Below are 27,671 nucleotides of genomic sequence, written 5' to 3' on the forward strand. Positions count from 1 at the left end.
CATTTCCACAAATGAACAGAACAGTAAAAGCATATAGGATAGAGGGGGAGAAATGGGAGTGTCTCTCAAACCTATGTCTTAACTAATAACCTGAATTCCTTTTATTGACAAGGAATATGAAATAAACCCTAGAAGTGTTTTGCATCTCATCTCATACTTAAGCTGCAAAAAGCCAGGGTTTTTGATCAAGCTTTCATCTTTCTTCAGTCCTGGGGACAAATCCAAAATAAAAACCAGAGCACACAGTGAGAAAAGTAACTACCTTTTTCATTTTAATATAGATGTAGTACAGAATGTTTAATTACAGCAGAACAGTGCCAGTTAAATAAAATTAAAAACCTTTATTTCCCCCAAATATAAAATTACTAAATTAATGTCTTAAAAGAATAAGAAATGGAAAAAGCTTTAAATTATACCACCATTTACCACAGTAACCATGATGACCAATTACATACTCCATTGCTTTGGCAAAAAAGTTTTTTCTTTTAATAACTGCATATAAACCTAACATAGCAAAGACTGTATACATCTTTATATTGCACTTATTTATGTACAGGAATAGATGAACTGCAAAGTCTGCGTATACTTGGAATGAGCAAATTTTCACAATAAACCGAAAGCAGAAGGATAAGAGCTGGTATGAATATTAAAAAATGTTTAGAAATGTAATACATCTATGTACAGACTGTATGGACTGTATTAACAAACAATATGTACATAACAATTTACTACTATTGATATTTTAGTATAACTCAGTGTTCATTAATACAGACCTTTGGTTGTATTTAGTTGTTGAATAAGATCTAAGCTCACATACCTCCAAAATGCAACAAGGTATAAAATAAAGCACAACAATTTGCCAAATGGTACAAAAACTACTATTGTCAGTTCCATTAAACCCAAAAAACTAGTGTCTCTGTCTAGCCCCAAAATAGTTCTTGTACTAGGTATCAATCTCTATGTGCCATACACAAAAAGAACACCTGAATGTTACATATCTGCAAAATTACATCCCACAACACTTTTATGTAATGTGCAATTCATTTTAATAATACTTTCTAATGAAAAAGAGAAATTAACTTCGACTTTATTATTTTCCAACACGCACTTTTGCAATGACATTGTGAAGACTTTTAAATGTTACCAGCAAGATTAAAAAATATATGTGCGCCTCCCTTACTCTAAAAGACTATTACCAGTAACTGCTTTTTGCTAAGTGTGCTCAGACATTCGTATAAATGATGCAGCTTGCACGTGCCCAACATTTAGCTTCAAAATCATCCTGAGTTTGCACACAATAAAGCAAATCCACATACTTTAAAAAAAACGAACATACTTTCCTTTACAAAACAATCATGCAACTGAAGAAGAACTGGGCATCCCATGAACTGTTGTGCTTGTCGGAGTTCCACTTATGGCGTTGAAAATGTGCAGCGAATTAGGAATAACACTGGCCTTTTCTTCAACTGCAGTGATCTTAAAATGGAAAACATGTATTTACCAAAATGTTACAGAAGGACACAGGCATTTATTTATAAAACAACTATCCGATTTCATAACGTGCTGCTTATCGACTCAACTTTTTAGTACTTTCTCAACTGTACAGAACTCCTTTTTGGGGATGGTTTCTCTTTTCAACCTCCGCTAGATTCAGGAGGGCAGCAGTTATTTCTCCAATATCAGTTCTCCTAATTTAGGTATTACGCTGTTCTCTCTAGGGGAAGACTGAAGAAGTTCTCTCATTTCTCTTGCTAACTTTCAAAAGGAGTTTCAGAAGGACAACAGCCTCGCCTTTTGCCCCTTTTTGGTTGTGTTTTCTTTTTGACTTAAGAGGTAAGATTTGAGCATTTGTTACCAAAAGCTACAAAAGCACCAAAAAGACTTCATTCTAACAGCTATAAATTTACTGATGCTAAGATGAGATATATCAGAAAGAAAATAATTATATAAAGATTAGACAAACTAAGAGCAGAAGTAAAGAAAACTAATTACCATCCCATCTGATCATATTGGCAAGCAGCGGAGGAGAAAAAAGAAAAATCTGTTACGATTATTTTCTTTATGTTTCATAACAAAATTTTTCAATTGTTTAAAATCCCCACTATTATAAGACAGCGAATAGATTTTTTGCAGTGACATTAGAACAATCATCGTGAGAAGCATTTTTCCAAATACAGCAATAGGCAGGCACAAAAAGGTAACATTATAAAGATTTCAGTGAAGAGCCTCATGATCTTAAGCCTTCAGCAAGTGATCAACCTCATTTTTTAAAGAAAAAAACCCAACTAACTCAACAACATAGCATGTTTTAATTATTTGCAACTAAATACATTTATAGAAAAAGAACATTACTGCAGTGAGTGCTGTACTTTCACATTCTGCTCGCACTATTTGATAGGTATCAGTTGTTGGCCACTTCTTCCCTTTGTTTACTTTTAGCTAATGTGATTCACTCCTGAATTTTCAGGCATTACATGCTCTTTCTTTTTCATCAATCTTTGGAAACCTCACACATCTGAGCAGTTTTGAAACATACATATCTTGCATTGAGTTCAACGTATTTTTGTACAAACTGTGTACAGACTGTCAGTATATCCTTTTTTTTTTCCTATGCCAGGGGAATATTACTCTTTCATTTATTACCCTTATCGTTAAATTACTAGACCAAAACATTTCCCTCTCTTTTCTGAAAGTGTCTTCTGGACAGCTAATTCTCCCATATACCTCATTCATCTTAATCACCTGTCCAACCAGTTATCCTCCTTTCTAAAACCCTCCATTGCTTCCTGATTTTCAATACATCATGTTGAAATACAGTCAAGCTACCTCATTTTTGCCAGCTAAGCCATCTTTGTTCCTGTTCCAAGGATCTTTCAAAACTTTTTTCCTCTACACACACACTTGAAAGATACTGGTTTTTACTAAAAAAACCAAAACCACATGGGTTCTGGAAAAATGCTATCACTCCCTACAGACCTTATTGCACAATATTCTCTGTCACTGGTGGTAAAAAAAGTTAGTTTTGTGGTAAGCTTTTCCCAGTGATAGTATAACAGAAGAATAATGAAAATAAAGCCTACGCTCTTGCCGTATTCTTGTGCTTAACCATAATTATATCATATCACAGAGCTACTCATAGCACAGTACCTGAGAAAACCACATCAGGAAAGAATGGACAGCAAGAAAGTGTGTGAAATTTTGACACATCTTTGAACAGAAAAAAAATCACTGTAGAAGTTTTGGATACCATCTAAGCAAGGGTAGAATAAAGCAAATCTTTCTTAGATAAACCTATGGATAAGCTGTTATACCACCAAGCTGACTAGCTTTTTGAGCAAGTATTTCTCAGGTAATAACCAAATAATTTAGAGCTGCTGAAAAATAGTAAATGGGTAAAGCAATTGTATATCTAAAGCATACAATCCTGAAAAAAAGCTGGAAGATTAACAGAGCATTTAAATGTCACCTAGACTGAACACCTCAGGTAGGTCTCAAGTTTGATTTTTTCCTCTACAATTTAATTTCTGAGTAAAGCCTATAGCTTTTGCATGGACAAGAGAAACTCATAGCTCTTTTTTGTATCTACCTGTTATTCAGATGAGGATGCATTGGTTCCTAGACTAAGAAAAGTTGCTATTATGGTCATGCATCTACGAAAGTCTCATAGATACATGTATGTGTAAGGTAAAATATTGTCAGCAAACACAGGTATTTCTTGTGGGCCAGAAAGACAAGTATTGAGCATTAAGATCTACGAGGCACTCTATGGCTCCGAAAAAGATTATACAAGTAACAGTGGATGAAAGAAAAGGCACTGAAGTCATGAATATGATGACTAAAATTGTCAAGAAGGCATGGATCAAACATGAATCTTCAGCCCTTCCTGTCCTCCTGGAAATAATATCCTTGCCTCTGAAGTCAGGAGACATTTCTACCATAGATCCCAGATGTAAGGTCCTACATCTCACTCCACAAGAGTTCCAGTTTTTCTTTTCCCGCATCTCCTGCTTGTCTGTAGTGGATTCCCCTCAAGAAAATGTATTGGAATACCTTTTCAAAGATGTTTAACAGTTTGGTGCAAAAGTAAACACTTATACCTCCAAAATCTGAAGAAAAAGGGTTAAGCTTGCATGTCAAAGCCCTGCACAGTTACCAGGAAATACAGACTCCTTTTTGGGTCACTGAATAGAGAGACCCTTGTAACTACACATATGAAGGACAAATGGCATATATATATTAATGTAATTAAATTTGTTTTAACTTTACTGTATTCTTCCTCCTACAAAAAAAAAAAAAGAAACAGGCTGGTGACAACCAGATTTACTTTCTTAATGAGGAAGACTTGATTCTGAAGGTCAAGAAAGCATCTGCAGAAAATTCAAAAACAGAAAAGAAGTTATGACGTCCACAGTTCCATGATACACTTATACTCCGGTAGAAAAACAAAACAAACCAAAACAATCCTTTCATGTTAAGCATTACATTCCTAGTGGGTTCACATTACTGCTACATTCTGAATGCTGGTATGTATCATTTAATTTCAGCACGTACTTGTTCATGCATTATTTCAGAAAGTTCTTTTGCCATTTCTCTGTAGTTGGCTTTCATTTCTTCTTGATATTCCAACTGATCTTCCTTTATAAGTCGTTCATTTACACCCAGCGCTTGCCCACAAGCTTCAACAAATTGCCTGATTTAGATAAAATAATTAAAAAACACCTCAATCAGGAACACAAAATTCAAAAGATTAATTAAAAATGCTGGCTTAAAGTATGTTTTGAATGCAGTCAGAACACTGTAAAAGTTCAAAGCTTTAAAAAAAACAATCTTATTATTCATCTTTAAAAAAAAGTAACTTTTTTTTTCCCCAAAAAAACATACCTAAAAACTTCCTTTAGTAGCTTTACTTTATTGTCTGGATATCTTTTAGTGTTTGTGTCATCTAAGAAAGCTCTTGCATATGCTAATGGACCAGCATTAACCTAAAAAGAACAAGAATCACAAAATAAAGTCAGTTCTCTGATACATTGTCTTAGCAACAACAGGTAGTACAGGTTTCTGCCTGATTTGCTTTTCTTGGGAGAAAATACTGATTTCAAAAAAGCTGAAGAAAACTTAAATAAGAAAACTCATGGAGCTGGAACATAAGAGCGGGAGAGGTCTCTGTAGCACTGTATGAACGTGTCCTGGCACAAAGAAACCACTTCAGTGATGTAGCAAAGTAACTGCTGATATCACCAATTTGTCATCTGTTTATGAAATTATGGTGGGAAATGAAGAAAATGGGCTAATTCTACTACTGTTTGGTCTGCTTATCTATTGAAAACATTCCTCCATGCTGAAAATTCTGCAATAATTAGCAGAAATTTAATTGCGCTATTCTGGCAAAAAGTGGATTCAACGATTTCTGACTCATCCCTATTATTCTTTCACATTAACAGTAAAAGCCCCTTCCCTCTCATCTCAAATGCTAGCTTGACAGCTTCCTGATTCTGAATCTTGGTGGTGCTTTTTTTTAATTTCTCTTCAACATGACAATGGTTCATTTCAGATAACTGTTTATCTGTTCCTTTGCTTTGCCTCAGTTAAAAATAATAGAGCATCACTTTTGTCATTGGATTCTTAAGACCCCTACCACATTGATTTGCATATGCTACAACTGCTTTATGTACGCTATTTTGGTGAATCTGATGGTTTCTTTATACATTCTGTTCTTGCTTGCCTTAGGCAAAACGTAATGTTGTGCAGTAAGATTTTCTACTATTACCCTCCTTCTATACTTTGGCACTCCCTCTTCATCTTCATAGGGATCTGACCAAAATACAAAAGCAATGAAGACCATGTTAAACCTACTGTGAGCAGACCTACATCTAGGCAAGATGGGAATTCACTATTTTACAGTAGTTTTAGCTTTACACCAAAAACCTGGTGGGGCTCAGACCACCATAAATACCACAGATGGATCTTAATCCTTTCATATAACTGTTCATGAGCAGTGTTTCTATGAAATACTTTTATTGCTTTTCCTGTTCTGGAAACAACTGCAAATAGTGAACATATTTTTAATTTATGACATTCTTGAATATAGAAAGTAGAAACTAATGATAAAAATGCTACTTAGTTTTTCAGGGACAGAGGCAAGAGAAATAGCTGAATAACAAATATGTGGTCTTACCTGAACACTGACGCTTCCTTGTAGCTTCAGCTGCAATTTAATCATATCTACTTCAGCTGAAGAGCAAAGCTGCCTCAGTTCGGCAACTTTTTTACTCATTTCATCAATGGCTACTTCAATTGGGTTTAAATCTGTGTGGTGCTGGTACATTACTGGAATGCGCTTTTTCACATATGGGAAACAATGTATAGCTACGGAGGGAAATAAGTTGGAAAAAGGTTTTTTAATAAGGTGCGTTTTGATAGAATTTTATGCTAAAACCTCATTCTGATGTAATTAGTTGCCCAAGTTAATAACATGTAATTAGAAATATTGCCAGAAAGATGAAAATCTGAGAGAAAATGAATGTGAGAACTATAAAACAAATTGCTTATATTCCACATATCTCAAAGAGGATATATGAGAATAGCAAGGTTGTATTTTCTATTTCCTCACAAGTATTAGCTATGGACAGTTTGTTATAAAGTCACTTGTTTAAGTTGTTTTTACCACTATATTAAGACAGCGATATGAAAGCTCACACTTAAAAGAGACAAAACACATAACAGTCTTTTGCTAAGAACAAAGAACACTAGACTCAAGATTCACAATTCTTGAAGCTTACGGAAAAAAAGATTAAAAAACATTTGAGGAGCATCCTCTGAAGAATGAAATCTGAAAGCCTAGTTTTCACTATTATTTTCAAGTATGCACTAACTTTAAAAGGTTATCTAAATGTATTTCGATATACTTTGCAAATCTCATTACTTCCAACAGTCATGTGTGAAATCTTCTAAAGGATGTTTTTCTGATAAAATGCACAACATATAGAAAAACCTAGTATCAAAAATTAAGTATAAAAAACAAAATAAAAAGAGCAGTTTTCTTTTAAAGGAAGTTTCCATCCAATCAGTACCTGTCAAAATAGTCCGCCGCTTACACTGTTCCTCTACTCCTCCTTGTCTTTTACCAGCTTGAGTAAAAGGCATCTCAAACATAAAGCGACGAATGTTATGAGTTCTTTCAAAATCTGTTTTTCTTTCTTGCAACTCTTTTTCTTCAAAGTATGGAATTACATGCGTAACTTGTATATATGCATATTTTGAATCTAAATCCTTAGGATTTACCTTAAAAACATTACAAAAAAAAAATCAAATAGCTACATTGTGAATAAAGTGGATTTAATTGTAGTTACAAATATTTCAGAAATTTGGCCTCTTAACCTGCAAATTACTGAAACATAAGAAATGTTAATGCTCTCATGGGGCTTCCCTGATTTCAGTTTCAAACTACTAGGAAGACAACACAGCCAGATGCATTACACATTGTGTTGTGGGTTTTTTTAATCACTATTATTAATAATATTTGCTATATGCAGAACTGGAAGCAAAACATCAGAGTTTTACCTATACTTAACACTGAATCTCAAGTGAAGGTACAGAAACAGAAAACCCAGAAACGAATACTCATCATGGCTGATACAAGTGTTTGACTGGAGACCAAAAATGGTTAGTGATATAAAAAACAGTTAATAACTAAAACTAAACCCCCTACATTGTAAATAGTCCAGATATCACCTTTACAAGGCCCTCCTCCCAACCTGGCTGTCACAACTCTGACACCCTATGAGGGTCCCAAAAAATATACTGGTGGCAGCAGGGCAAATTGAGGGCTTCTCTATTCAGTTAATTTTGTTTCTAGAACTAGGTAAGTAAGAGCTGCATTGATTAGCAAATATTTAATTTGATAAGAGTGGCAACTAATCTCCAGTACCATGGATTTTTATTTTTTTTAAAATTCCCCCAACCGTTGAATAAAGAAGGCACCGTAAACGTGTGCATCTTTCTAAGTTGTTGCCTACCATCTTAGTCTCACATCAAACATTTGTGTTATTCTCTGCCTGTCTCTGAGGCATTTCACTTCTATAAACTAAATGTGAAAAAGGACAATGCAAATACACGCATGAAGTTGCCAGGTAAGTCAGTCCTGGAGCAATTTGGAAACAGAGCTAAGGTCTCCCTTCTGTTATTCATTTATTACTGGAACATGCTGCTTGGTTACTTGAGGGAGTGACTACATCAGTGGATGAGGGAAGGGCTGCGGAAGTCATTTATCTGTACTTCCGTAAGGCCTTCGACATGGCCCCCTAAAATATCCTCTCTAAATTTGTTTGGATTGGATACAGATTTGATGGATGGACTATTCAGTGGATAAGGAATTGGCTTGATGCTCACATCCAGAGAGTGGTGGGCAATGGCCTGATGTCCAGATGGAGATCAGTGATGACTTGTATCCCTCAGGGGTCCATACTGGGACCAGTACTGTTTAACATCTTCATCAATGACATAGACAGTGGAATTAAGTGCACCCTCAGTAAACTTGCAGAAGACACCAAGCTGAGTGGTGTAGTTGATACACCTGAGGGACAGGATGCCATTCAAAGGGACCTGGACAAACTGGAGAAGTGGGTCTGTGTGAATCTTGTGAGGTTCAACACGGCCAAGTGCAAGGTCCTGCACCTGGGTCAGGATAATCCCCAGTAACAATACAGGCTGGGAGGTGAAGGGATGGAGAGCAGCCCTGCAGAGAAGGACTTAGGGGTACTGGTGAATGAAAAACTGAACATGAGCCAACAATGTGTGCTTGCAGCCCAAGCGGCCAACTGTATCCTGGGCTCCATCAAAAGAAGGGTGGAGAGCGGGTCGAGGGAAGCAATTCTGCCCCTCTACTATGCTCTTGTGAGACCCCACCTGGAGTATCGCATAAAGTTCTGGAGTCCTCAGCACAGGAAAGACATGGACCTGTTGAAGAAGTCCAGAGGAGGACCACAAAAATTACCAGAGGGATGGAACACTTCTCCTGTTAGGAAAGGCTGAGTGTTAAGGTTGTTCAGCCTGAAAGGAGGAGGCTCTAGGGAGACCTTATTGTACACTTGCAATACTTAAAGGCGGTCTATAAGAAAGACAGACTTCTTAATAAGACTTGTAGCGATAGGACAAAGGGTAATGGTTTTAAACTAAAAGAGGGTAGGATTTAGACTAGATATAAGAAAGAAATGTTTTACAGTGAGGGTGGTTTAGCACTGGCACAGGTTGCCCAGCGAGGTGGTAGATGCCCCATCCCTGGAAACATTCAAGGTCAGGTTGGACGGGACTTCAAGCAATGTGATCTAGTTGAAGATGTCCCTGCTCATTGCAGAGGGGGTTGGACTAGATAACCTTTAAAGGTCCCTTCCGACCCAAACCATTCTATGATGCTATGAATACATTTTTTTTTAATATGCAATGTTTTCAGATTATTAGACTGGAACTCAACTGGTAATTTATATACTCATTCTGCTACAGATGATAAGAATATGTTTCCTACAAATGCTGACAAACAGAAGCATTATAATTAATTGTAAAGAATTCAGTGGAGTACACTGGAAGAGCTGTGAAAAAACAGAGTACAATATAAATCTCTTGCCTTCCATGGCATGAACGTTTGCCCTAATGTAAGTCTTCCTCTCCTTTTAAAGTTCCAATTTGAGTAGGGGTATTGAAAAGCCCACCATTGCTGCACTTTCAGGTCAAGAAGGCCAGCAGCTTGCGATCTTAGCGGAAGAATTAAGGAACAGAAGATACAGGAAATTATGTTACAAGAAAATCAACATAAAATCTGAAGCCAAATGTTAAATTTTGGCTGAGGAAGGGAATGAAAGGAATGCAGAGCAGCATCTTGTGCAGCACATGTTCTTCTCAGCCTGCGGAACACTGGAAGTCCTCCTCAGTTCACCAGTTATGGAGTCTTCAATTACAAAGGAAAGCATTTTCTATGACAGATCTAGATTTCACCAGAGTACTTCATGTGAGCAGTTTTTTTCCACGGTTTAAGCATTTATAAAATCGAACAGCCTCAAAGACATAGGCAGAAGATAACAAGAACAACTGATACAGAATTAAAATATCAGTTACATGTGGTACTTTTTTCAGAAGTGTGGTCCATTTCTTATTTCAGAAGAAACTTTGGAGTCTGCTGTCAAGGTGCAGAGAAGGGAAAACTTCCAAAGAATGACTGTATGAATTAACAAGAAATACAGCTAAAGATAACAAAGGATATGATCATAATCCAAATCTGTTCTAAGATACAATTATTACTTTGAGAGGTAACACTATGAAAATTAACTCTTTTTGTTTTTCTTAAAGGTAAATTTAATATTAAATTTCTCCCATGGCCTTCAACCAGCACAGTTTTTAGACACATATGTTTGTGTACCAAATGAGTAAAGGACAGTGATCCCACAGTATTTCAAGATTAGTGGAAGTAATAGATCTGAAATTTTTAGAGAGAACAAAAGTAATCATACTTTGCCAGAATCCTGAATCATTTTGACATTTTCAGACCCAAATTTGTCAGAGTAGAGTTTTTGGAGTCTTTGGGAAATTTCTGAAAGAGGTGTGAGTTTAGGTTCTTTATAGATATATTCTTTTCCATCTTCATCCTCAAAGAATCCCTGTAAAAAAAAATAGTAGTAATCAAAATCTTGGGGGAAAGAAACCCGCCACATAATGGAATTATTAAGATGAACATAAAGTTTGCGGCTCAGAGCAAGTATGAACATTTAACACTGGGATTCAAGCAAATGTAAATAAAGAGAAATGAAAATCTATGTAACAAAGGTTTCCTGAGAGAATAAGAATTTAAAAAAAAAACAACTGAGAAAAATGTAATTATTTACTACAGAATGAATGAAAGATAATGGAAACACACAAAGTTAAAATTCTAAAGGTTTCTTGTAATTTTATGGTGTGCCAAGCCTTTGAGATAACTTTTCTTCACTTTTATTTAAAAGTGAAATTTCAGCACTGTTTCACTTGCCAAAACAGAAATCTTGTTGCCTAACAGGACTACCTGAATCACAAGTGAGAATTTTAGCAATGGTTTACGTAACAGTAATCTTAAAAAAAATAATTCTTTAGATAGTAATAAAATTTTAACTCCAGAAAATGAATTTAATAGAAGTAAAGACCTTAGATTTATGTTGTACTAAGTAGGCATACATTTCTTTAATTCATTACATAAAGCATTTGTTTTAAAACCATAGCTGAATGCAATATAGAGTACATGGAAAGTGAAACAGGTCATTGGTTTAAAACAAGCCATGTCTGAGTACATGTTTGAAACCAGAAAATAAATATTTTTGTCATAAACGAAACAGACAAAATAGAAAAGCACAACATCTCATGTGTAAACACAGGCTAGTTTGACAAAAATACCCACATCAAACTAAGGTGAAATGCAGTAGTTTTTACTGCATTGCTTGCTTTGTAAGCGGTTACCGTAATTACCTCAACATCTGTTTCACTGTCTGTAAACTGGTATTGCTATAAAGTTATAAAAGACAACAGAATACATGTAAAGTTATACTGCTCAGAGTATTTTACAATTCTCCATGCTCAGCTGAACAATTAGCAACTGGGCTATGCACGTAGAAAGTGTATTACTTGACACTGTGTGATATCATACTGATACATATGCATTCTAAACATAGATTAGAGGATGTGAAGCTGTTCAAGACACAGCCAGAACTTTTGTTTGAAGCATGCAGTACTGATGCATAGAAAAGAGTGATTTGTTCTCTAAATGGAACTTAATGTTATTTTTTTAATTGCAATGGCTATTAATGCATACCAATCTAAGAAGCAGCCTTGCAAACCACACTGTAGCACTACAGACATTAAGTCAATACATTGCTAAGAACTGACATTATAGAAAACTTACCGCTGCCTTAAGGTAGTAAATAAAAGAAGGGAAAAAAAAAAGGCAAAAAATTTACTGAGGAAAATAAGGAAAAAATGTATTGGAATTGACAAGTGTTTTAAACTAAAGTGATGGTGTTTAATTATTTCTCATAGAACGTATTTCTTGTACTTATTATGGCATCAATATAAATGACAAAATAATATACCTTGTAAAATAAACTCAGGTTTTTCTTACTACATAGAGCAGACAAATGAAAGTTAATTAATACTCACCTGTCCAAAGAAAGCTACCCTGAAATAAGTTCCCAGCAGTCTCTTGCCTGTATGCATAACTTCTGTTACTTTACTGTATGCCCGATGAAGAGTGTCATATAAATGAGCAAGCCTCTAAAAAAAAACCCAAAAAACAATAATGAGGTAAAAGAACAATATAAAACTTTCCTCTTTTAAAACAATAAATTATGTCCTTGTTAATAACAAAACTCATTTTTTATTGAGCAGTAGTAATAGGTTTAGCACTTCTATCAGAATGACAATATGCAAGATTAATTTTTAATTATCTAAATTTATTTAAAGAAAAATATTTTTGGCTATTTAAAATTTAAAAAACTTCAACACATTCATATTTCAGTTACAATTTTAATACTATTTGTTGTTCTATTATGTCCAATGTGTCATGCAGTTAAGACTAGAAAAATAAGGATTTTTTTTTTTGCTTGCTCAAATTTACTTATCATGAATTTAATACCTCAAAATCTCTCCGCTTTTCATAAATGGGAATTATAAGTTTATATATGTCAGCAATGAGTTCATAGCGTTCTGCCTTCCAGAGCCCATCAGCACACTGCTCCAACAATTCCATCAGCACATCCTAGATTTAGATACACATTGAAAAATTAAAACAGTACTCATGAAAAGCACAGCAAATAACTATACCAAAGTTCTTCCTAATGAAAAGGAAGATCTTGCCTCAAAAGAAAATTTGTACACATAGTAATTTAAGTTATTGTGGCAATCAAAAATTGCTAAAAGGAAACAAAACAAATCAGAATGCTCTGAGTGTACACATGTACTCTTTGCATTTACCATGAACAGCATTTTTCTTTTAGATACTCCTGACCTCTTAAGTCTATAAATGACACCTGTGTGAGGACCCAAGGTCTTACATTAAGACTCTTGTCTTACCTTGTAACATGTTGTTTGGTTTTGGCTTTTGTTTTTTTTTTTTAAACTGTTGTTTCCTTGGGGTTTTTTGGTTTTGCACAGAGAACATTATTTTAAAAAGGCAGCTTTACAAACACTTGACTGTAATGGTTCTGAAGGAAACTATCAAACAAATTACATCAACAATAAAATAAAATTACAAAATAGTAAAATCTGTATTCAGAAGTAATTATCCAGGTACAACAGTGGAATTTGGTCCAGAATGAAAAGCCATATAACAACAGTGAGAGAAGCCAAGAAATCCTGAAGGGTGAAAACAGAGTCTCAAGCAATGAACCACCTTGGCTTTGTTGGGTTTGATCCTAATATCCTTGTAGTGAAAAGACAGTTATGTAAGGTTAAATAAAAATTTGTTAGAATGGAAGCATACATTTTGCATTAGTGCAGTTACATCATAATTAAGTCACTTCCTTCAGTTTGTCGTAATTTTTTATTTTCTGTGAATTTAGATTTCTTCTACTTCAATAAGTGTAACAAAACTAAGATAACATTGTTATTTTGCTCTAGTTTTCATACATTTAAAATAAATTAGTTCATGGACTTAGCCAAGTAACAACAACCAGATATTATGGGACAGCTTATAGCTCCTTTGATGAAGCTGTCCTGTACTTGGTCACAGCTTGAGTGTGACAGAATCACTGTGAAGAAGTCCATTCCCATCTATATACCTTAACACATCTCAGTCCTCTTCACACATGTCTGGAGCTCCAAGAACCTCCAAGAGAATCCAAGTTTGAGAGGTGTCAAAAGACATTTCTACTTCATGAGACCTTCTGGTACTATTCTTGCATTGTAGTGGTGAAGCTGGAGCTGGAAATAACTCCTTTTATCCTTAGAAAGGATCCAATTCTACTCTATTCCCCTCCTCCCCTTGGTAGAGGACTAAGACAGCATAAATATATCACTAAGAAAAAACAACTTCAATACTGAGAGCAAAGAGAGACTAAAAAATGCTACCTTTATCTGTGTGCTGCAACAGTCCCCAAACACCTCCTCCTTTCTCCCAGTCATTGTTGTATGGACTCCTCAGTATCTCCACTCTCAGCAACCAGGCAGTGAACTGAAAAACCAGTGTCACTGCTGGACCACATGAGCTGTTCGCAAGCACTGCTTTATGACAAAAGCCTTAACTCAGACACCAGAGGGCATCCAAATGCAGCAAAGCAGCAAAATTTTGTTTGCACATAGGAAAAAAATATAAAGAATAAAAGCTTCATATGGGAGAGCTGCTAGGAAGGAGGAAAAGAACACAGCTTTTCTGGGCCATCTGTCTTGGTGCTTATCCATCCTCATGCAGTATTTTTTTCATATATCCAGAGTTTACCTTGTAACCTACAAAAACAGCCTCTTACTCTTTTATGGCACACCTCTTAAAAAAGTCTGAATCTTCCACTAACCACCTCAGAAGCTGGACTTTTTCCAGTTTGCTGATATCTCTCTTGACTTTAGGGGGCAGCACTGGGCACAAGATTACAGATGAGGCTGCACAAACGCCAAGCAGAAGGGGGAAAATCCACTTTCCTCCACTTCTTGCCTTCATGCTCTTCCTAATACAACCCAGTACCCAGTTGGCATTTGAGGCCACAGGGACACTGCTGATTCCCATTCAACCTCTTGTCCACCAGAACTCCCAGGTCTTTCTGCAGAGCTGCTGCCCAGCCAGTCAGTCCTCACAGCCTGTACTGAGACATTGGGTGTTTTTTTCTCAGATGCGAGGTTTTGCACTTGTCTTTGTAGAACTTTGAGAGGTGTCTGTGTTCCTTCAGTTTGAGGTCCCTCTAAATGGCAACCCTGCTCCCCAATCTATATCATTCCCCTTCCATTTATAGTTTCATCTGCAAACTTAGTGATACACTGTATCCCATGACCAAGATTGCTAACGAAGATGTTAAACAATGTTAGCCTGAGTATCCCTGAGGAATACCAGCCTTCACAGCCATATTTAAAATGTCTTGCATGTTTAGGTAAGTACTTATCTCTGTTTCTCATAAAGTGCTTTAATATATTGAATTACACTGCAAGTTGATTACATAAAAGAGCTATAATACCATCTGAGCTGTGAAGCTCTTTCATTTATCAATCTGCAAGCTAGAACAATTCCTCTCACGGAAAACCATAGCTAACAAAAGACAAGAAAAAAATAGGAAGTTAGAGATTGACTTAGTATCTGTGGTGGAGCTGTATTCTGGCAGAGTTTATTTTGGAAAAAAACAACAAATCCAAATGAAGTTTTTTCCAACCTTAATCTGCATGGAATCTGGCAACTGCCACAGGCCTGGTAGCCAGAGCTCAGATCTCTCACAGATGGACTGCTTACATCAAAGTCTAGCATGGAAAGGACATGCTTTAGCCTTCCAATTTTTGACACCCAGAAGATTTTAGTTCTGTAAGGAGAATTTGACTTCTGCTGCTGAATAAGCTTTGGATACGCTGTCTGGCTAAACAACTGTTTCAATGAAATACACATAATAACTTTCTTTAAAAAAAAAAATAAAAAAAATAAAATAAAATAAAATTTTGTTTTCAACTGGCTAGTTTAGGAAATTAGTCAGGGTAACCCTGGCCTGGGTTTATTAAATTATAATTAAATTAAGAATTTTTAAAAATTCAAATTTTTAAATGAGAAACTACATAAAGTCTTAAGATAAATTTCAGTTAATTAGGAAAGCTTTATATAAACTGGAGAACAGAAAATAGGTTTTGCTCATTTTACAAACATTGAGGGATCTCCCCTGACTCCCCATTCTTGTAATTACTCTTTTGGAGATTTAACTGTAAAGGAATTAGCAGCCAAGGTAATCCTAAGTTTTAAGAAAGAAATTCCATACGGCTCTTGTGACCATGTATAGGAAGAATTCCCATCAGACCATCATATTGCTCAGCAGTAGTAAAGTACAGCTTGAGAGATGTTTCTGCTTTCTGCACCCAATTGATCTGTCATATGATTTTTTTCTTCAACTGATAAAGTTTTGCTTATATAAGAAAATACTGGTGAAAAACTCCATATGAATATGTTCCTAGTTATGAAGCAACTAGACTACCTGTTTTGAAGTACTTCTGTAAAATACTGGTCATCTTAATTTATCCACGGTTTTTAGTCTACTAAAAACCAAATGGTTCTTCCCTATTATTATTACTCTTCCAGGGATGAACTATAAGAAGTTAACTGAAAAACAAACCTTGTTCAACATTTAATCAGTTAAAGTATTACATGCACTACTTGATTGGACTCAATGATCTTAAAGGTCTTTTTCCAACCAAGTGATTCTACGCTTAAGTTTAAAAGGGGTTGCATGCAAGGAAAAATGAAATTTGGCCATGTTTGATCCTTTTGCAAGCTACACAGGCTTATAATTTCAATCTTGGCTTACTTCCTTTCCACGGAAATACTGAGAGATGGAAATAAATTTGTGTAGGCTTCAATGACACAGAAAAAGCAGTATATGCTTTTTGTGGGGATTGACTGATGAGAAAAAGAATGAAGACATTCCAAATTAAAAACTAAAAAATAATTTAGCTCTGACAAATGGTTTGTCAGGTAGACACTGACAAGAATTTCTAACAAAAAGTTTCCATCAGCAGTAGTCACTAGAAACCCAACTCTTGGCTCACTTAGAGCAGCTTACTTTTTGTGTTGAGTAACATGCTAAATTCCATGCTGGATCAGGAAAACCAGTGATTTAAAGAATACAGCACATAAATTCAAAAAAAACAATCTGCCGTTGAGCATCTTTGGAAAGAAAAAGCACTATATTTCTTAATTCCAACTGCTGCCTTCCCGGAAAAAGCAAGTTGACCATTTTTGTCTTAGAACTACAGAGCAAAGCAGTACCAGAACTTAGGAGTAAAACACAGGTATCCCAGGCCTAAACCCAGGTTTAAATCACTGATTCTTTCATTTGTTCCTCCTAAATCTGTTGGCATAGCAACAAATCACACAGTCAAATAATTTTGTCATACACCTTCACCATATACAAACTAAACCACAATTTTGTTGTACAACTATGCTTACACATCAGGGATTTTTCCAACACAGTTACTACAAGTAGTGTCCTGTCCCTCTCTCCCACATCTGGGGGGAGGCAAATATATTGCATAGATGTAGCTCTTCATGAGCAAGATTATTCTTTTTTTTCATATAGGCTTCTTAATAGTAACATTTGCTGTAAAGCCAGCCCAGATGAATCAGCAAAGACACAAAGAGTGAACCATAAGCCAGTAAAAACAACATTGGTGCAAGCCTGGTGTCAAGTAAAACCACTTTCATTGTTATGGCATATTTGCTTAGGGAAGCTGTAGACCAGCAATAACCAGGGAATGCATTTCCATGATTCCTGGTGTAGTAACAATCTAAATCCAAGTAACAATCCATTTTGCTTACCTTTGTTCCAGTAGTGGTCTTAGGTTGATGTGCTAGTTCTTTGTTTAAAATATATCTATATAGTTAATTCTCTAAAGCTCAGACAGCTCACAGAAATGTTTTATTTTAGTTTTAGGATAAGAATAGTAGCTAAGAAACAATTATAATACCCATCATATTAGTGAGCCTCCAGATTGAAACACAAAACTTGAAAAAGCAAACAGCACTTCAATGTGCATCAATTCTAACACTCTTATGTCTACTTACTTCATTGAAGTGAACATCTTGCATTCCAACATCCTCCATCATTGAAGCCTCTTCATCTATATTAGGTGTTATTACTCTGAAAGCAGTACAACCTTGCCTGAACATCCCTGTCATTGAAAAAAGGATAGACAAATTTACTTTTCTCCACCAGGATAATATTAGGGCATTTTGTGATGCTGGATAAGGCAGAAGCCATGTTTAAATATATTTACCACCAAATTAATAAATAAAAAAAATCCAGCCTCTCACTGCATGATTAAAATACCAGACCTCACATTACTATGTAAGTATAAAGAGGTTTTAAAAAACCACAGATTTTAATGCCTCTTAATGAAGACCTTTGAACAGTCTCTTACCAATCAAAATAAGGAGTGTCTGAAATCTTTCTATTTTATCTTAAACCTGCATCTAATTCACCCCACCATAAGTCTAAGGTAATCAAGGTAACTTTTACAGTATTTAACTCATGCTGGAACAGTGTACATGAACACGCTCTGGCATATCAGCTTTGTCTGAGCAATATGAATGGACTGACATCAACCATACAAAATCATTTAAGGACAACAAAAAAGGTTATTCAGCTGTAGACACAGAAAGTCAGTCTACAAGCAAGAAAAAAAAGCCAAAGCAATTTAACTTTCTTTACTGAAATAAGTATTTAGCAAAAATGCCTAGTATTCACTGATAAGTTTGCTTTAGAAAGGGTCTGACTTCAGCTATTAGCAGCTCTGGTGTAAAATTTAAATTCTTACTTTCTTAAAAATTTTACTTTACCTTCATCTGAAATGCTGTCCCTTAGATACACAAGTATACTCTTAAATATGTGAGCATGCTATCCGCCTAGGTCAGAATTTTTTTCCTTGGTGAACACTAAAATGCTAACAGCTTCCTCCAGGAAGCTGTTGCTTTTCCAAAAATAAAATGAAAAAACCCCATAAATACTGAAGTAAGGTTTCAAAATCATACCTTTTCGTGTGAGATATTCTGCAACCAGTGCTGCTACATGGACATAGCACATTGCCGCCTAAAACAGAAATAATATCAATTGCAATTATAATGGAACTACTAAAATCAAGGTATATAAGAAGAGCGCTAGGCTGAGAATTTATTTGGTCTTCCTTTTTGCTGCTTTGCAGACATCCTATGACTGGTGTAAGAATTCTCCACCTCATTTATGCAAAATGATAACTGTGCAAGCACACTCACTCCTTTACCAAAGTATAAAGTAGCATGGACAGCAGTACACAATATGAGATCATAGATCACAAAATTACAAGGTAGGAAAGCCATGCTATAATAAAAACAGGCAAATCTCTTTTTTGGGTTGTATTTTAAGTGTTATGTGAAACAAAAGAGCTATTAATTATTCTACTTAACCTTTGATGGTTCTTCTGCTAACCTGTTTTGTCTGCCTTTTGGCTCCAGACCAAGAAAAATTCAGAAAAAAAAAAGTGAGGTCGACACAGATCACTTTTCTCCACAAAGGGAAAAAAATATTTAAGATTCTTCTTTTACTAAAAAGGTTTAAGCTTACAGTGGAGTGTTATTCTAATTCCAAATTGAACAGTGCACATATGGAGGCTCCAGAATCCCAGACACTTGAAGTGAAGGAAAAAGGTAAGTATCTGTTAGAAATTCTCTTTAATTCATACTTTGTATGGCATTGGGTTTGGTAATTTACAGAGGTTCTCATCTAGTCGAACAGTCAAAGATTCTTAAGTTTTTCATAAAAAAAATAAAAATAGACCTGAAAAGGACTAAAAGAGCTTGTCTTCTGAGAGAGATGAAGTTGTTTTCTTCAAAATACAAGCTAACAACAGAGTATTGTATATGCCTTCTGTGTTACTAAAAAAGAATTCTAGTACTAAGACATGAATAAGATAGCAGATGCTTACTTGCTTACATGACACTAAGTTTAACAGACATGTTTATGAATTTCAATTATGTCATGCAACATGATTTACTTTCAGAGGGAACAGACTTCCAGAGAGAAACAAAATTGTATGCTGTATGCTGATAAAATACTTACATCAAGACAAAAACGTCCAACTCTCCTTTTTGCTAGAATTAAATACTTTAAGAGCACAGTAAAATCAGATAGCTTTCTTTTTTTCAAATGAAAAAAATGCAATTTGTCAATTTTAAGAACATGAGGAGCTTTTTAGTAAGCAGTCTGGAACAGAATCAAGTTAATTCTGTACAGGCAACTGGAGAGGAATTCAAGGAGTGGCTTTAAGTGATTTAGCAGCTGATAACAAAGATACTTTTAAGTAAGTGGTCTGTGTTTCCCATGGTTTACATTGTGCATTCACATTCCTGGCTTAGTAGCATGTCAGCTACGGTAGATACATTAACTTACATTAGTAATCAGAAATGTGTACCTCTTACATGTATATTTAGGTAGGACCTACCGGCCACTGAAACTAATCTACTAACAATTCAAAGTTTATTAAAAATGCTTATTGTATTACACACAAACAACTAGAAATAATACAATCCATTTAAAGAAAGATAAGCTTAAGCTTATTACAAAGCTAAAAACTAGTTTGATTTTTTCCTCTTACCTCTGAAAGATCTCCATTTTTAACATGGATCCTTGCCATACTGTCTAACCATGTCTTCCTTAGTTCAGGTGTACTAGCATAAGACTTTGCCAAACTGTACTGGAGGTCTACAAGCATTTCCGGATCATTCTCATGCTCCTTCATCTGAGCTGTAGCCATCAGTACTGTACGAATCCGTTTTGTTAAATCCTTAACATCAGAAGGGAACGTAGTGTGCTAAAACATGGAAAAGTTAGCTTAACTACTATCTTTTTCTACTCTTTGCATTATAAAAGTTTGAAACATAATTGCAAAAGATGCTACGAAAGACTTTTCAAGCATCCTTCAGCAGTACGGAAAGAAGAATACAGACCTTTATAATTCTGTCATTATTGGCACAATTATTGATGATGGAAAGAGACTGCTGAAATCTAGTTCCTCCAATTCCAACAACATCAGCAATTAACTGGCTTACTGAAATAATAACCTTGACAGAAACAAATGTCTTGTTAGTATATATTTCATGAATTACTCTTGAGATGTACCTATGAAGCAATTACAAAGGAAGTTTTGTTCTTTTTAATCGAAAGATTATTTCCTTAAGTAAAATTACATATGATTTTTTTACCAAAGTTATTTGTACAATAACATAGGCAAGAAAAAACCAGGCTTGTATAAATTTAATGCACATGCATCCTCTGCTCTAAAGACTGTCTGCTAGATGAACAAGCCAGAGATCATAAAAGCAGTAAACTATTGTTCCCTGCTTTGTCAGAAAACACAATTTTCTGTGTATTTGTTTTATTTCAGACTCCTATATGCTTGTTGCTTTTCTTCATATGCAATGGGGTATGCAATTTAACAATCAAAATAACAGCGACAAAACAGAACATTCACTACTGACAATTATTCCCTACGAACCACAGGGCCATCCAATTGTTTCTAAATATTTCCTTGTACTGAACATAGTTTTATTGTCATCTTCCTACTCTTACAATAGTACTAGCCTTGCTTGAACCCAAAATAATTTCTTTTGCGTCTTTATCTGACAGGGCTTTGCACACTGGTATGCAACTGCGCATCTACAAATACAGTATATAAAAAATAAAAAATAAAGTGTACTAACCTGCAGATGAGTCCTAACAAAAGACTTCTTCCCTGTGTAATCAAAATTAGTTCTCATTAAGAAGTACAGTAACTGTGAAGCTTCAGTACGAATTGAACTCAGTTTGGAATTACAATACTTCAGAATTTCATAGCACAGTGCAGAACACATATCAGCTCTACCTTCATAAAACGTAGAAGGAAACTGAGGGAAAAAGTAGAAAAGAAGCAAATTATTAATTAAACCCAGCTTCAGTTCTTGATAAAATAAACAGGTCAAGACAAACACAAACATATAAATATTCCCAAACTGTGAAAAAAATAGACAGTCATATTAGTTCATGACACAAAATGATTTTTACAGCAATTCAAAGGACAAGTATTCCACACTCTTGGGATCAGATCAATCCTTATTTACCAATTTTAATTTGGGATTTTAGTTCTTCAATTTTTACAAAGTATACTGTTAACTAAAAAACTGCATAATTATTTGAAGATTAATTATTTTAAAACTTCTTACCTTATAAATAAGTGCCCTTAAAGCAATGAAGACATTTTTCAATGCTGTTTCAGACTGATTCTTTTGAAGGAAGCAGAGGTATACATCAAATACTTTCTTCATCAGTGGATTGTGCCCGTGATCAGTGAGTAGCTGATTCTTTAAATTGACAGTGAGAATTTAAGAGTTTTGTGCAGTGATAAATTTATACTATTGCAAGAACATATACAGACCACCCAAAAGCAGGAAATTTAAAAAAAACCTCTACATAGTATTACCAAGATGTTGAATAATACGAACATATCAGAATTTTAGTTAGATATTTCTAACACTTCATTAATCTTGCTTATACAGAAAGTGTTGGCTTCCTGAATAGACTTATAGAACCCAATCTTTTGAAGAGCTGTTAATTAAATAAATTATTAACAGTTCTTCGAGAGGCACGATCAAAGTATTAACACACTTCGGTTACACTGGCTTTAGTAGCTCAGACAGTGGAATTTTCTCATAGCAGTATTTCCTACTACAATGCTCTCAAAAAAACTTCCCCCAAGCCCCCACCCACTCACCATCTTTCATTATTGTCCTAGATCTGACACTGAAAGGGCTCTTAAGGACAGAAGTATTAATTATTTTTCAGCGTTTTATCTGCATCAATGTTCTCAAACTCATTCTGAGGCATGCAATACACAGGGTTACTCTTGATTTCTGTATCACCAATGGCTGCCTTACATCCAGTCTCCTCAGATTTCTCTAGCACAGGTACCGGCTACCTTTACTAGTTCATATTGCTTCCATTTTGCACTGGGGACCTAGTTTCTCCCTTTGTCCACTAAGCATATGCACTGGGTTGCTATGGGACTCTACGACAAGACAACGAGGTCTCTCCTCTTACAAAACACCAAAACAGGTTAGTCAAATCAGGGACTCCTCAGTTGAGTCCAGAAATGAGGACCATTTTAAGTATTGCTCCCTCTGACTCTACTGGCCCTCCAACGTGATTCTACTAGGTCTTCCATCTTCTGCTACTCCCCTCCGTGTTCATTCTTCCTTAAATCTTTAAAACTTCCTTATATCTTCATTTTCAATTCTGTCATGAATTCTGTGGACAGAACTGGTTCTAAGCTCTATCTAATTCAATTACTAATAAAAGGAATCTCATTAGAAACAAGCTTATGCTTTCAGAGCTAGATTAAAGGTAAGGCACTAAATTTGAATCTTATTAGCGTCTTATTAGTGGCCAACATGAAATAAAGTTACAGAAAAGGAACATACACAATTTACTGTTAATTAATGAGTGACTTAATGTAAGAAGAAGCCAAGTTCAATATAAAAGTCTCATAATGCTCAATTATGAATTACGGTTTTGCCATACAGTTGATCATTCACCTCACGTGGTCTTTAAAAGACAGTTTTAGCACTAATATTAGGTAGACACTGAAGCTTCCAGAAATATTCTTAGGAAGTTAGGATGAGGAAGAAGCTTTTCGCACAGATTACGGATCAGTAGCGAGTCTGTGTGTAATGTTAACTGATGTCAAAGCATTTTGCTGCCAGAGGTTATCAGCTTTTACGTGACAAAACAATGAAATATGCAATGCTACATTACTAGATTATAAAATAGAAACATAATTTTAAAAATATTTTTTAAAATATTTTTTCTGAAAGATAATTATGGAAGATGTTAACAGCAAGTCAAGAACAAACCTTAAAAGCCATTGTGAATAATGACAGAGTATCCAGAATTGTAAGGCAAACTTCAGTAGCAATATTTGCTTCAAGTAAAGACTGGTGAAGAACGTCTGCATCTGAATGACCATAGCCTACAGAAATTCCAAATGAAGTGTAAGTGCTGGATATACTCATTTAAATGTTTCTTATTTCCAAAAGACTTGCTGAACTAGGAAAAGATTAACAAGTAAAAAAGCCTGACAGAAGTTAGTATTCAATATAGAAAAAGAACTCATAATAATATTTTTCAAATCACATCTAATTATTCTGATATAATTTGCACAAGATCATAAAATATATTAAGTACAAACATCAACAACAGAAGCATTAAACAACAGTTAAAACAGTAAATGTCTGATGTTTCATATATATGGCTATGTACGTATACATACGTGTGTGTGTATATATATGTGTATACAGTTATATACACATATATTCTTAAAATAAGTACTGCAGTAGAATGGAGTTACAGCTGAAAATATGTATTGATAATTTAGTGATGTTATAATGATCTCAAAGTCAATCACAAGTCAATCATTATGAAAATACAAAATATTAAGAGTTGAAGGAACAATCATGCAATTATATGCAGCTGAAGACTCAAGTAATTCTGCTCTGTAGCAATACCATGCAATAACTCCCTTTTTAATAAAAATATTGTATTGCTTCTAGTTCCACACTGTAATTAAATAATTTAAAAAACATATCCTGCTTCAGTAGCGGTTATATTACATTGCTTATGTTCCCTAATACTGATCTTTAGGAACCAGATTGACAAATGTGCCCTGGTTGCCTTATAGGAATTTGGTCTAGATCACGTTTATATGTTAGATTACAGTCAACTTAGCATCCCTAAATCAATTACAAGCATGACAACCTTGTTGAGACCAAGACAAGAACAGAAGAAATGACATATTCTTTTATAATGACACCTGGCCACTTCTTTCTGCACCTTCTTGCTTCCCTGGCTGAACTACACATGCATATCCATAACCCCCAATTTCTTTGTATTTATGCATTCTTTCTATTATGAAGGGTACACCTCTTTCCTATCATTATTTGCATTCTCTCTGCCTCCACCTCTTCCTCCTTCCATGTATTTTCTTTGTTGTTTCAATCCCTTCATCTCTGTAATGATGGAAAGGAACAACTGGCAATTGGAAGCAAGTTTTAACACAACAGCTGTTTGCCAAATATTTTTCTTTTAGTAAAAGTGTTCTCTTTCTTAAAGTAGTTCAAAGAAAAACCTTTTTCATAGCAATCACCTTTGGGTGACCAGAAATTCTTGTTAGTCTGTGGTTTCGGTAATGTTTAAGATACCAAAAGATGATGACTATTTTGAGAACTGCTTTGAGGACAGAGGAAATATTCTTTAAAGAAACCATTCATTTGCTCTTCTAGATAAGAAAGGTGAAAGATTTATTACAAATACTAGTTAAAAACCGTAGTCAATGGTCAGGATTCCAAACAGTTCAAATTTTGTTCTTCACCAAAGTAATTTAGAACAAATAAATAGGTCATGGATTGATTACTCTGCATTATTACTAGAGACAGAACTTCGGGCAAACTTAAAGGAATTCAGTTGAGTTGAAAGACTGATTTAGCAGTGCCTTTTCCATATACATGCTAAAAATGATCCTTGTATCAATTTGCTATTATTTTAGTGAAGATAATATTGTATTCTTCAGGTATAACTAACATGCTGGACTCTATTTTTCACATGTAACTTAAAAAGAAACTATGGAACTACAATTACCACATAAAATATGGCACCTGCCTGGACACACATGTGAACATGCACTCATACATTCACACTACTGCAGAGTAACTGGATTTAAAACCATTTAAGAACCCTGAAAATGGGATAATCCCTAATGACTACGAGCTTGACGGTGATCATACACTGGTACTACAGAGCAGAGTATAACTCTTGTGTGTTTCAGTACATTTGCATGTCACTATTCTGCTGAGCGTCCTTCTTTCCTCCAGCCCCAACAATACTCATATAGATCTACATTCTTGTAGTTTGTATTCTTCAGAGATGTGAAATATCACTTACTCTATTACTTCAGTTCTATTCTTAGCTTAAAATATTAGAAAGGGAGAAATTAAGTTCATAATTTATGTTTATAGACAAAAATCTTGGCAAAGAACCATGATTTTAGAAACATGTAAAGCAACTATTCCCACCAGATACATATCTCATACAGGATACCTACAAGTTCTGAAAGCTACTTTGGATACGTGATACAGGCAGATTGACAACTAAACAAAACTAAAAGGTAGACAACAAGACCAAAGATATAAAAAGCAATTTCACATTTGACATGGCTTTTACAGCAACATATTTTCACTTTGCAAAACTACCCTGATATTCATTAAACATCCAACATTAGAAAAAAAAACTCCTATCACTTTATACAAAGTTATCTGAATGAGACACCTTCCTTCATAAATTCCTTCAGATAGAAAAGAACAGAAACTTTATTTTTACGTAAGCATGCATTTATTAAAATCTTTCAGCTCACCGTTTCCTAAAAAAATCAGTAAACTTTGCCAAGTTCTGGAAATCTCTTTGCACAGGGCCCAGAAACAGCTGTGTTATTTATTTCCCAGAGATTTTTTTTTAACATCAGCCTACATCTACAAAGTAGTTTACCTTACTCAATGTGTAGTCAGATAGTTTAAAAGCTCTTTCTTTTGTGTATCAAAAAACAATTAAAAAATACACAGCAGTAGCAGACTGATTACAAGAAAAAAACGTAATTTGCACAGCTATATTGTTTTCTGATATATTTAAAATCAAAGAATCGTGTTTTGTATATTAAAACAAGCATGAAAATGCATTTATAAACAGAGAGGTTGGGTAGTATTTTATATTTTTTTTTAGGGTTTGCTTTTTTTCTAGTTTTCCACTAGACTATGTGGCAAGTCTTGTGCAATTAGACTAACTCTTGCTTTTTATTACAGATAATGAGCTAAAAGATTTTAAGGGACAGTTAGATATGTTTTGGGAAATAAAAGGATGAACACAGTGAACATAGAGTTAACTTAAATAATTGCTTTACTGCACACAATTCTTTTCAGTACCATTGTTGTATTTTACTGGATTAGTCAACCAGTTTCATTGTTTTTTTGAAGCTGAAAATTCAAAAGTGGTGCTTCAGAATACTTTACACACAGTACATTTTGCAATTTAAGAGCAGTATGTTTAAAAAGATAGGCCACAAGCAGATTTAGTTTTCAATACAGCACTTATACAAGCTGACTTCAACCTGATTAAATCTTACCATTGTCTACAGAAATTCCAAGAATACTTGATATCTTTCTCACACTGAAAACAGAAAAATCACTTCATTATTGGACGCTTTTTCACTTCCAGACAAACCAAATTATGGGCTTCACAATCTCCGTAGAAATTCTAAGAAACTTATTTCTCCTTAGGTGATGTCAAAACATGGAGATATGGTCAGAGGGCATATTTTTACTTTTAGACTAATCATTTATAAGACCAAGTACAGGAAAAAAAAAGAAGCTTAATAAAGCATATAGAAAAAAAATAAGTAAATTTTGTAACTATGTGCAGCACAACGTTGAAGTACGTATCATGAAAAAATACGAAATAAGATTTTAAAATATGCTGTAGTCAACCATGCTCCATGTTCTGGCATCAGCAGCATTGATTGCTCTATCATAAAGCAGGGAACAGACCATCGACTGATTCCAGCTATTCGTTTGACCTAGAACAATAAAGGTAATTGAAACGCACTGGTGTGGCTTTGGGACCTGCCTCTGGTGTGTTGTGGTACTGGTTGAGGATGATGACTGTTATCATGTCATGAGACTTACTGTGGTTAAAAGTGAGAGAGTTATCCAGGCTGCTCAGCTGCTGCAATCTGGCATGCATCATTCCTGTTCTGTTACGGGAAACAGGCAATGTCTGAGATTTTCGATCATGAACTATGGATCCCAACCCCTCCTGGTTCCTGCAAGATGGGTGAAATGGGATAGAAGCAAAAGTTAGACATGTCAACCTGCAGCAAGACAG

The 27,671-nt window shown here is 35.0% G+C and overlaps 1 protein-coding gene across 1 annotated transcript in view; it reads right to left on the minus strand.

Moving 5' to 3' along the window:
- Nucleotides 1-1,223: 1,223 nt before the first annotated feature.
- Nucleotides 1,224-27,671, minus strand: part of DOCK9 (dedicator of cytokinesis 9) — a gene marked incomplete at its 5' end in the record, with an annotated part of 70,588 nt that continues 44,140 nt past the window's right edge. The window contains 18 exons of the mRNA XM_010189629.1: nucleotides 1,224-1,476; nucleotides 4,552-4,690; nucleotides 4,882-4,982; nucleotides 6,176-6,366; nucleotides 7,071-7,281; nucleotides 10,500-10,646; nucleotides 11,482-11,517; nucleotides 11,915-11,920; nucleotides 12,169-12,282; nucleotides 12,644-12,766; nucleotides 17,747-17,853; nucleotides 18,713-18,770; nucleotides 20,311-20,526; nucleotides 20,663-20,776; nucleotides 21,416-21,598; nucleotides 21,914-22,051; nucleotides 23,600-23,715; nucleotides 27,473-27,609. Of these exons, the coding sequence (XP_010187931.1) occupies nucleotides 1,354-1,476; nucleotides 4,552-4,690; nucleotides 4,882-4,982; nucleotides 6,176-6,366; nucleotides 7,071-7,281; nucleotides 10,500-10,646; nucleotides 11,482-11,517; nucleotides 11,915-11,920; nucleotides 12,169-12,282; nucleotides 12,644-12,766; nucleotides 17,747-17,853; nucleotides 18,713-18,770; nucleotides 20,311-20,526; nucleotides 20,663-20,776; nucleotides 21,416-21,598; nucleotides 21,914-22,051; nucleotides 23,600-23,715; nucleotides 27,473-27,609 (2,260 nt within the window). The remainder of the gene's footprint in view (nucleotides 1,477-4,551; nucleotides 4,691-4,881; nucleotides 4,983-6,175; nucleotides 6,367-7,070; nucleotides 7,282-10,499; nucleotides 10,647-11,481; nucleotides 11,518-11,914; nucleotides 11,921-12,168; nucleotides 12,283-12,643; nucleotides 12,767-17,746; nucleotides 17,854-18,712; nucleotides 18,771-20,310; nucleotides 20,527-20,662; nucleotides 20,777-21,415; nucleotides 21,599-21,913; nucleotides 22,052-23,599; nucleotides 23,716-27,472; nucleotides 27,610-27,671) is intronic.

Source organism: Mesitornis unicolor, unplaced genomic scaffold, assembly GCF_000695765.1.
Source record: "Mesitornis unicolor isolate BGI_N332 unplaced genomic scaffold, ASM69576v1 scaffold20678, whole genome shotgun sequence".
NCBI classification, from domain to species: domain Eukaryota; kingdom Metazoa; phylum Chordata; class Aves; order Mesitornithiformes; family Mesitornithidae; genus Mesitornis; species Mesitornis unicolor.